Source organism: Acipenser ruthenus, chromosome 6, assembly GCF_902713425.1.
Source record: "Acipenser ruthenus chromosome 6, fAciRut3.2 maternal haplotype, whole genome shotgun sequence".
Classification (NCBI taxonomy): domain Eukaryota; kingdom Metazoa; phylum Chordata; class Actinopteri; order Acipenseriformes; family Acipenseridae; genus Acipenser; species Acipenser ruthenus.
The window spans coordinates 60382076-60393948 of record NC_081194.1 but is presented as its reverse complement, the minus strand read 5'-3'; the positions used below and the strand labels follow the sequence as shown (position 1 = coordinate 60393948).

The 11873-nt window shown below is 38.7% G+C and overlaps 1 protein-coding gene across 3 annotated transcripts in view; it reads right to left on the bottom strand.

The window, feature by feature from the left end:
- Positions 1-544: 544 nt before the first annotated feature.
- Positions 545-11873, bottom strand: part of LOC117410829 (kelch-like protein 32) — a 69391-nt gene continuing 58062 nt past the window's right edge. For all 3 annotated transcript variants that reach the window (XM_034017685.3, XM_034017687.3, XM_059025616.1), the window contains 4 exons: positions 8659-8717; positions 4994-5186; positions 4084-4178; positions 545-3149 (listed from right to left, as the gene is read on the bottom strand). In XM_034017685.3, the coding sequence (XP_033873576.3) occupies positions 2988-3149; positions 4084-4178; positions 4994-5186; positions 8659-8717 (509 nt within the window). In that variant the 3' untranslated portion in view covers positions 545-2987. The remainder of the gene's footprint in view (positions 3150-4083; positions 4179-4993; positions 5187-8658; positions 8718-11873) is intronic.

Here is an 11873-nt window from a genome sequence, read left to right as displayed (position 1 = left end):
AGTTGAACCCAAAAGCATTTAAGAACTACTGTGTGGAGGGCAAACTAGTGTCTAAGGCTCATGGAGTCACAAAGTAAAAGCTGGGCTGCATACTGCCTTCAATATCCAGAATTTCATTACAGTAAATTCTGTCTAATCCAGCCCCTCTACATATCAGGATGCTGTATAATTCAGCATCATTTTTGGGTTCCAACCAAATCCCTATTGAAATTAATGGTGTGATGCTCTCAATAATTTGTAAGTCTTGTCTGCCTAAAATCTGACTGTGCAGTTTGGCACCTAGTCTTCTGATTTTTCTTTTCTACATTTATAATCAACTATGTTGCATAAATACACCAGGCATGGTACAGTACATCTACAGTCAAATCCTTGTTTACATAAAGTGACATTAAAATTAATACAATCCATGATTCTATACCTGGAATCTATTTTTTTTTTTAATTGTTCAAATAGTTGTTATACCTTTACTTTACTGTGTAATTGTGACAGGCTAGCTGCAGGGAGGACTTCAGGCCAGAAAGAAACACACAGAGACAGACAGTACTGGGGTTGAAACTGAAAACGCAAATGGCAGCGCACAGTATTTTAATAAACAAATAAATAAACGGTTGAACAAAACAGGACACGGCACTTGAGGCCAAATAAAACAGACAAACAAAACGGACTAACACTTAAACAAACGGTGGACGGACAGACACACAAACACGGTGAGTAAAAATAAACAAACAAGTATCGTGCTGGTCCTACCAGCACGCGATAGCAATTGTTATTAATTTATTTCTCCTTCTCTCTCTCCCGTTCTCCACTCACCGAACACACAACCCCGAGTGAATGAAACGTGCACATATATATACTGTTGTGCCGGGATTCAATTACTAATTAATTATCACTTGAATCCCAGCACGTGAATTAATTATGTGCAACCTCGTGCTCGCATATTGTATACTTAAAATGCACGTGAAGTGATGTGCAATCCCGTGCCTAAATACAATTATACATTTTAAATAACTCGTGCTGCACACACCCATTTATATCCCGTGCAGCCATATCTATACACGCAACATACAACACAGAAATGCACACAGGGGCTGGGCACATTGCCACAGTACTGTAATACATTTTAAAGTAGTTCTGGAAACCAGCACACTGCCTAATCTGGCAAAATTTCCCGGTTCCATGAAATACTGGATTAGACAGGCTTTACTGTAATGTTCATTTCAGTAATCATTTTGATGACATCAATTTTTCAATTGAAGATACAAGAAAATAATGTTGGTATACGAAATGCAGTTAACATTAAAACAAAAAACTCACTTTATAAAATCTAAATTTCTTACTTATGATATTGGTAATTTAAATCTTGGTATCACTTATTCTGGTCTTATTACATTTTAAAACAGCTTGCACCATCATCAAGCACTCACAACGCCTCAGTTTGTTTGACTTATAAACGCCCACTGAAAGTATGTTTTAAAATGTACGGCCATTAAAATGTGTTAAGCACATCAAACTCACGTCGTAAAACTGTTAATTTATGCAGGGGCTTGCTTTCTTTGGCTTGATTGGGACTTTTTGTACCTTGAAATGTGTGAAGACATAAAGCAGGGAGTCAAAACCTGGGAATTTAATACAGTTAACTCTAAGATTTCAATTCACACTCAACTTTCTCCCATACTGTACTTTAAAGATTTAAATCAAATAACACAACCCCAAACTACAGCAGCCCCCTCAGACAAAAACAGTGCTTAACTCCTTGAGGGAAATTCCATGTGTGTCGCTGTGGCAGGGCAGAGGAAAAGCCCTGCACATAATTAGAGGGGGCAGGGCAAAGCCTGCTTGTAAATATATGTATTGTTGATTTTAGAATGGGTGAATGTGATTTAAATGTATTTTGTGTTTAGTTAAAACACAGTTAAAAAAATGTATGGTGTATTTAAAACGAGTGCTTTCTTTGTTATTGTGTTTGGTTTGAATGTGGTCTGGCAGAGGTGGTGTTAGCAGCTTGTCTCTGCCAGACAGCTCGTGTGAATGCGTGGTCGGCAGTGTGTGATTGACTGTCGACCATGCAAAACAAAACTCGTGTAGAATGTCACCATCTCTGAAATTGATTAATTTACTGTTAATTTGGAGATGGTCACAAGCAAAAAACCTCGCAACTTTTGTTGTTCCTGGTGGGTGTTCAGAGGAGAGAACGAGAACGAGCAGAGAAAAACAAAAGCAAAAACAAAACCAAAAGTAAAAAGCAAGCAATTGCTGCTCGTCCTGGGGAGACCAGCACAGTACTAGTTTATTTGGTGTCCGTGTTCATGACCAGTTTTTGTTTAGACTTTTATTTTGCTCTGTGCGTTGTTTTTGTTAAAATATTTATTTTTGTTTAATAAAAACGGCGCTGCTGTGCGCTTTTCACCTGTAGTACCTGTGTGTGTGTCTCTGTCAGCTATCTGGTCTGGGGATGTCATCTACTCGGCTACCTTGTCACAGTTGCTTACAATGAAAGTCTGAGTGAGCAGGTTAAAGTTGCTTGTTTTTGGCATTAAATAAAGTTTGTCAGGTTATTCACCAAATCCAGTTTTGTATCAATGATAACTGAAATAAAATACATATGTTAACCTGTATTGCAGATCTGCAAATTTCACAGGTTTGCTGTTTTTTGTGGGTGGTGGAATGATTCATTTTCTACCCGTTACATACATTTAATACATTTGTACTATTGCTGAAACTCTTTAAATATGGCTTTTGTTTTAATAGGGCCCATTCTACACTCTTACACTGAGGCTCCGTACGTATATGTCTGTGTTTCTGCCGAGGCTGCATCATCCATTTCCAACATTCACTTCTGGGGAGCGAGACCCACAGTCTTTTCGGCTTTTATGCTGCAGAAAGTTACACTGCAAATGAGAGACATTTGGTTTGTTTAGAGGATGTTTCTGCTGGCCTGTCACATTGGATCTTGAGGCTGCAGATGTGTTCAATGCTTTTTTTTTTTATTACACAGCACCGATTCTGTGATGAGGCACTTGCAGGGTCTGGAGGTTGGGGCATGTGAAGTATGGAGCTGGGAGGAAGCAGGTTGCTATGCCGTTGGAAGCAAATGGGAGCATCGGGCCATAGAACACCTCCTCTTTGCCTTCTGCACTAACATCCAGCACCTGGATTAAATAACACAGGATTGTAAACTCAGAAACAAAAAACACCTGAATCCCTTTATTCTGCAATAGACCTCAGTAAATTAAATGGAATAAATATAATAAAGCTAATAAAGAAGGAATTGGTCAGCAGATGATATCAGCAGGACAGTTACATGTAGTAGAAAAAGATTATTTTTTTTATTTTTTTGTCAACAGATGTTCTTATTTCAGGAAATGACCATTTAACTGAGCATGTTTACTGTCATTTTTTTTTAAAAAACGTGATAGCAAAAGATTAATACATAAAAGAAAATATTGTACTGTAACTGAAAGTGTAAGGCACATACAATTGATGTGTGTGGTATGTACATGTAGATTAAAGTATTCTATATAGTATACAGTACAGTGTTTCATAATAAAAGGCTGCTGAATCATGCGTGTTACACAGGAATATGAAACAGTAATTACAATAAGACAGAAAGACAAATAAATATAGAAAATCAAATGAGAATAAAAATTAATAAGAAAATAAGGATAAAATGTTCAGGAAGGTTACTGTACTGCCATTATAATATGACTTTATTCAATATATTTAAAGGAAAGGAACTGCCAGCCGAGTACTGGAAGTTAACTTTTTTTTGGAAGTCTTATTTATATTTATTTTCAATCTACTAAAAACCTAAGGCTATTTACTCTCACATACCTATTAACAACCCCCACAGTCCATTTCCTGTTTGTGAAAGCTACAGTAAGTTGCAACAAGCAACTTGATAAATTACCACGGTCTTGTCTTTGTCTCAAAATTGCCCTTATGCCACTTGCTACCTCCACCTCAGAAGCACATACAAACACACACACACACACACAGTGCCAACAGGGGCTAAGCAAGTGTCATTTCAGAGGCGCATGTTCACTGGCCATGTGTAACAGACCTTCCTTCTCAAGGTTCACTCACCTGGATGCAAGCCAATGGCTCATTGGTCCATATAGAATATCCTCCTACAAGATATATTCTTCCACTGTGGACAGCTACTCCTGACTCGTTTTGCCCTGGGGAAAAAAAACTGACTGATCAGGAGCTTCAAATGTCATTTAATGGATTCTTTAGATTTCCTTTTCCTTATTTGAAATCATTTCAAATAGTTCTGGGATATTTTTCTCCAATATTGAGTTCTACTCATTTTTCTCCAGCTCTGTCTTTACCTGGCTTGTGACTTGCCCTCAGGTTGCCTGGTGTTGAACAGACTTCCTGATTCCATTCCAGTCATGTGACAATTGACCCTTCAACTCTGCTGACCCCACCACTCTCTCTCAATATAGAGCAGGTGCCATTGTCACATGACTTGAATGGAATGGAGGAAGACTGTTGAGTGCTGGCAGTTGTGTTTTGCCTGTATAGTAAGCTCAATGTAAGCTCAGAGACAGGGGAATCAAGCAGTGATGTGTCTGATCAAGCAAAACAAAATGACACAATGAATTAAAAACAGCAACTCGACTTTCATTCATGATTGTGAGGCCCATGAATGTACAATGACACAATAATCAATAAGAGTTAATACTGACTGTGTAACAGCCTTCATTCTAACTGTCTGGGTCATGCATGCTATATTACGATACAAAATGCCCAATTTACTGTGAATCTGAAAAAGTAATGGAGGATACAGCCTAAACCCCAGATACAACTTATATAGATAGATATATATAATCTCTTTACCACAGTCTAAGCATCTACATTTCAATGACATACTTGTGTTAAAACTGCTTCTCCAAGTACTCATTTATTTTCTAATGAGCTGCTGAATGGTGGAGCTCCCATATTCTCTGGGAATCCTAGGACCTTGAGGCAGGTACAGCTGTGAACCTACCTGTAAGCAAACTGAAGCTGCACCGCGTCCACTGATCCATGTCAATGTCGTAGGAGTCTATGTGCCGCACCAGGATCCGATCGTTGTTGCAGTCTAGATCGTTTCCCCCGAGGACATAAAGCTTTCTGCGGACCGGTGCCATTACATGGTACACTCTCCTCTGCAGCATTGGACTGCGGCTAATCCACTTGTTCTGCAGTAGAGGGGGGTGTCGGGAGAAGTTACTACACAGTAGCACAAATTACACAAGTTTCAGCAGCAGGTTCCAGTACATACGTTGAAATCAAACTATTTTTCAGCTGCGTTTTCTTTTTTCATAGAACACCATGACCTGTATCTAAGAAATAAAATTCATACAATGTCATACACACTGATGGACAGACCCATCTACCCCCAGACTGTGACACTTTATATATGTTTATTAGAATAAGAAATGCATTACACAGTGAAGTCTGTAATGTTTCTGATCTTTATGAGAAGGTTGTTACTTGGGCCCCTTATGTTAGTCAGTCAGTTTCATTGGACTAAGCAGTAAAGAACAGCGTAAGAAACAAAAAGCTAGTTTTATAATAGCATTTTTATAATAGCATTTCAAGTTATGATGTAAAATGATTCAACCATCAGGCATTTCTTCAGTTTGGGGAATGGGTCTTCTGCAGTGGTATGCTGTTGACTATCTCATTCACAAAAGAAAACTTATCACATCCAGGGAGCTAAAAACAATCCAAAAACTTTTAGTGCTCTTAATCCATGCACATAGTAGAAACTCTTATCCCACAGATGACAATTACTTGAGGCACACTGACAGAGATTTGTTGGAAAGCAAAGATACTATCTGTCCCTAGCCATGTGTGACTACCCTTTCAGAAAAGTTAAAAAAGTGAATGCCATTGAGATATCATTATAGTAGCAGTGTACTACCCAGAGGAAGCTTCTGCAGAATCATCATAGCAGATCCCAGCAATAACAACAATGACAATACAGCCAGTGGTCCTGATATGGTGACACCTTGCTACTCATATTAGAGGTGCTGCAATGCCTTACCAGTGTTTCATTGTGATACCCTGGATTTGTAAACATGATACATCCTACCATTACGTTGACTGTACATATCTTTTGGCAAGCCTTACCATTTCTAGACATTGAATGAGTGCTAAGCATGGATTTTTAATGCATTTTATTACCTAGCAACATTATCACCTATCACGTGTTTAAGATCTTTTTGTTCTTTGCTTGTTTTTTTATAGTTAGGACCTGCAGATTTCAAATGCAACATTATAGCAGAAAATGTGTTGCTGTTTCCTGGTACATAATCATTTCCTGGACAGCAGTTCAAATACACTCTAATGGTCTAGCTGTATACAGACAAAGGGGCATACAGCACAGGTACCAAGATGTAGTGTGGTACTTCTGTATATCCCTAAGGCAAGCCAAATCAAAATATTTTCAATACAAGAAAAGGACCAGTGATAAGAAGCTAATAAGTAGTAAAAAAATGAATCTGAAAGCATTGATAACTAACACCATAATATTTTAATAGTATGCAGCTTATATAAGTCAAAGGTCCTTCTGATTTTATACAGTGTGACATGATCAGTAGGTTAACTGCATTTGTTGGGCAAACAATATTTTGTCAATGCTTTAATATTCTGTAATCTAGCAGCTTTAGCAGAGTCCAGGGTTAAACCAATGGGATTTCACTTTTGCTGGCCTGGCTTCAATTCCATCTTAAGTCACTTGTGAAATGAGTTTTTTTTAATTTCTGTTACTTAATATCCAGTGGAGAGTAGTTGTACTTGTGACACTGGCATCAGTATTAGTCCCTTACCTTCCATGAAGATTAATTATGAAAAAAACAACAAATGTTAAGTCAATCAATAGTAACAATAAAAAAATCCAATTACATTAGCTTTCTATTCCTTGTTAATGATTGCATAACACACACACACACACACACACACACACACACACACACACACACACACACACACACACACACACACACACACACACACACCACCACAGCCAGCTTACCAGCATTTCGGGGAAGCGTGTTTGGGGGAAAAAAAACAGCCGAGGTACTTATGCTTTATATATATATATACTTATACTAAATCCATGATAGTCTCTTCCAAAGCTATTAAATTATTTATATTACCATATTAAGCTTTGCAATGTTTGTGTAGTCGGAATTAATTTCTGGGTTAGCTGCTAGGTCCCCTGACAGGAGCCTGTAGACACCATCTGGCTGTGTGAGGCTGAGATGGGTCCCCTGACTGCATCTCTGCTCCCCCCCTCCCTTCCTCTGCAAGGACTGGCAGGTGAGCCATCAAGCGCAGCGTCGACAATGAAGCTCAGGGGCCTGGAGGGGTCACTCCTAATAAACCACTGTTTGAATACTAATCAGTGGTGGGGAAGCGGAGGTCACCGCTGTCTGCTTGTTAGCAGGTAGCTGGTGTGCTCTGCGGCAGATGGCAAGCATTATCGGTTCCCCACGCACACACACACACACAAAAACAGAAGAAAAAAAAAAAACTGAGCAACACAACCATCCTCCCCACCAGCAAATATAGTGATTGGGATTCTGCACAGGCAATCACAGGCAGATGGAATATTTGCCTGCTTCTTTGTCTAAACAATATAGGGACTGCAGTGTGCCCAGAGCTGACAGAGAAAAGAAAATCCTGACACGTGCCTTTTCCTATCTGAATTAACCCTTTACCAAAACCCCAACCCCACGGAACCTTGTAACACTGGTCACCCGATACAAAAGAATGTTTTAAATATCCTTTAGAAAAATGGTGTTTGATTTTTTTTGTAATATTATGTACTATAACATACAATGCTTGCTGTATAGGAGATGTCATCTTGTGCAGTTGACGACTGTATGCACAATGTACTAGCTTATTATAGATCATAAAACCTAGATGATATTTATGTACTGGAATTATGATTGGTCGTTTTTCTCTTACATGATTTATACAAGAATTTTATTTAATTAAAACGCTTCTATAACTTGTGATATTAGCCCTCATCTACCAATTTCCTTTCCATGTAAAACATCAACACACACTCAAACAATATAACTTTAAAAGACTAGGGTTACACATTATAACTCAAGCTGCAATTAGGTGTGAAAAGTGTATTCATTGCTTTTAAGGGCTGTCGTGTTACTTTTGATGTAAATTCACTCCAGCACGCTCAACTTGCTTTCTAAGCACAGCTGTGTGCAAGATCAATGGTGGGTACATTCCTGCACTTATTACTGGCTCCTTCGCATTTATTGACAATCTACACATCAAAACATACTGGAGCAGCTGAGGCAAAACAATCATTCTCCAAATCGACTGGATTGGATCGATGTTTGTCACTGACATGAGGACTGGTTCTGCAAACAGGTGCAATCTAGTGTGCTTTTCTGCAGCTGATCTAAGGAGAAACATCATGAGAGAGAGAGAGAGAGAGAGAGAGAGAGAGAGAGAGAGAGAGAGAGAGAGAGAGAGAGAGAGAGAGAGAGAGAGAGAGAGAGAGAGAGAGAGAGAGAGAGAGAGAGAGAGAGAATGAGAATGAATTTCCAGGATTTGTTCCCATGCACCGGGACATTTGGTGGGGAATCCTGACTGTTGGCATGTATGTGCAGTAACTTACTGGAGAACGATACGCACCTGACTTGGGTCATACACCATTAATCTGTTCTGATACTGTGCAGTGTTCGTTACACCACCTGCAACATGAAAAACACAGAAAATATAATTCAATCTCATCTGTATTTTTAAAACTCCTACATCAATGGACATGACTTTGCATTGTGATGTTCTCAGTCTGCAGACCAGGATACCCAGTTTACATATTTATAACGCTCTGGCTACAATTGCCTCCGTCTGAGTACAGTGCATCATCGATACCGTAGGGAACATCTTTTAATGTCATTAAATACAACATAACACATAAATATATCAGTAGTGAGTAAGCAAAGGGTTGATTCATGAATTACTCACGTTCATGAATTATTGAATCTAATAAAATAAGGAGCATGGTATTGTGAACAAATTTAATTAAATATGTATAATACTAAAAACAACAACAACAATAATAATAATAATAATAATAATAATAATAATAATAATAATAATAATAATAATAATAATAATAATAATAATAATAATAATATCCGATGCAGAATGTGTGCTTCAATTCACTTTACCTCACCTTTTTTTTTTTTTTTTTAATATCAATCCACTAGAACGAGATCCTGTAAATTTGCATACAGCCTTGACTATCCCAAAGTGGATACCATATTAAAATTGATTACTGTGTTTCTTTAATTTCTGCAAGACCGATGAGAGTCTCCTTGCCTGTAGCTCTTCTCATAGCTTTGAAAGTCATCAGTCTGATTTGTCAGAGTTTAGGTTATGATACCACATGCTGGCACCACTGTCCCTTGCAATCAAAGCGACTGCTTAGATTTGGTGGCTGCTCTAACAAGTATATTATATAGATTGACAATTTTGATTCCCCACCCCGGGGAGCTAATCTGCATTTTAAGAGCTTTCAACCCAAGCCACTGTCATTAACGTGCGTAATCCTTCACCAGTTTCACTTCACTAGACACAGTTTTTTTTTCAACTTTAAAATGGTCCAATTTCTGGGCTGATATGAGTGCCTCAGGCTTCCTTGTTGATTCCCTTTGCCAGTGATTTATTATTTAAACTTGCTAAACCTGTATCCTTCAAACAGCCAGTAAAAATGATATTCAAATATGAGAGGTCACCATGACATGAAAGAGTGAGACCACATGATCGACTCAAATTGAAGAATAAAAGCTTGTGTAAAATGGATTCCAACCAAAATCATTTATATATATACATCCATCCATCCATTATCATTAACTGCTTACTCCTTTACAGGGTCATGGTGAGCCGGAGCCTAACCCCGCATACACAGGGCACAAGGCGAGACTACACCCTGGACGGGATGCCAGTCCACCGAAGGGCACCACACACACACACTCACACAGAGGGCAATTTAGAGTGACCAATCAACCTGGACAGCATGTCTTTGGACTGTAGGAGGAAACCGGAGTACCCGGAGAAAACCCACGCGAACACAGAGAGAATATGCAAACTCCAGAGACAGTACCCTAGGCCAGATTCGAACCTAGGACTCTGGAGCTGTGAGGCAGCAGCGCTAACTACTACGCCACCGTGCTGCCCTCTACATATATATATATATATATATATATACAGTCACCTCCAAAATTATTGGCACCCTTGATAAAGATGAGCAAAAACAACTGTATAAAATAAATAATACCAGAACTGAGCTATATTGTATTGTAATATATTTGATTTTATTAATGATTCAATGGAATCAACCAAAATTACACATTTCTCAAATTATACATTTATTTCCAAAAAAAATGAAGTGTCACAATTATTGGCACCCTTGTTTTCAGTACTTTGTGCACCCTCCCCTTGCAAGGATAACGGCGCTGAGTCTTTTCTATAATGTTTAATGAGATTGGAGAACACATTGGGAGGGATCTTAGACCATTCCTCCATACAGTATCTTTCCAGATCCTTGATATCCTTCGGTCTGCGCTTATGGACTGCCCTCTTCAATTGAAACCACAGGTTTTCAATGGGGTTCAAGTCCGGAGACTGAGATGGCCATTGCAAAATATTGATTTTGTGGTCAATTAACCATTTCTTTGTGGATTTTGATGTGTGCTTGGGGTCATTGTCTTGCTGAAAGATCCACTTGCGGCCAAGTTTCAGCCTCCTGGCAGAGGCAATCAGGTTTTTGGCTAAAATGTCCTGGTACTGGGTAGAGTTTATGATGCTGTTGACCTTAACAAGGGCCCCAGGACCAGTGGAAGCAAAACAGCCCCATAATATCAAAGATCCACCAGCATATTTTACAGTAGGTATGAGGTTCTTTTCTGCACACCCATCCTTCTTTCGACGCCAAACCCACCGCTGGTGTGCGTGGCCAAAGACCTCTATTTTCGTCTCATCTGACCATAGCACCCGGTTCCAATCGAAGTGCCAATGCTATTTAGCAAACTCCAGGTGCTTACGTTTGTTGGTTGCTCTCAATAAAGCCTTTTTCTGGCAACCCTTCCAAGTAGCCTATTGGCATGGATGTGGTGTCTAATTGTAGATTGGTAGACTTGGTGACCCCCAGATGCATCCAAAATCCAACTGTGGCTCTTGGATTTCCCTTTGCCTCCTGAACCATCTGCCTCACTGTGCGTGGGGGCAAGATACACTTGCGTCCTCTACCAGGCAAGTTTACCACTGTTGCAGTGGTTTTGAACTTCTTAATTATTGCCCTAATTGTGGTAAGTGGTATATTTGGTTTTTCAGCTATTGTTTTGTACCCATTGTCTGATTTATGAAGGTCATCAACCATTTGTCTCTTTTCATTTGTGAGTTCTTTGCCTTTCCCCATGGTGATGGATGACAAATGGATTTCATATGCGTGTTACCTCATTTTTATACCCCAGTGAAACAGGAAGCCATGGAAGGTCACAATACAGTTCCTTAAGACTGAGATGAACTTAAAGAAGTAGAATGTTAATGCAGATTTCATTTTGTTTGATTTTATTTATAAGAATCTTTAGGGGTGCCAATAATTCTGACACCTATCTTTTTTAGAAAATGTTTTATTACTTGTTTTATTACTCTGAATATGGTTTTCCCATATATATATATATATATATGGAATAGATGTCTAAGGAAACCAGGTTTATTATAAAATGGTATCACAAATATGTACCTTGGTGATCCAAACCACATCAATATTTTTAATTCTGCTGTTTTAACAGCTGTGGTTACCTCAGTACAAGTATACGCCTTTTAGTGTATTATTTTAATAA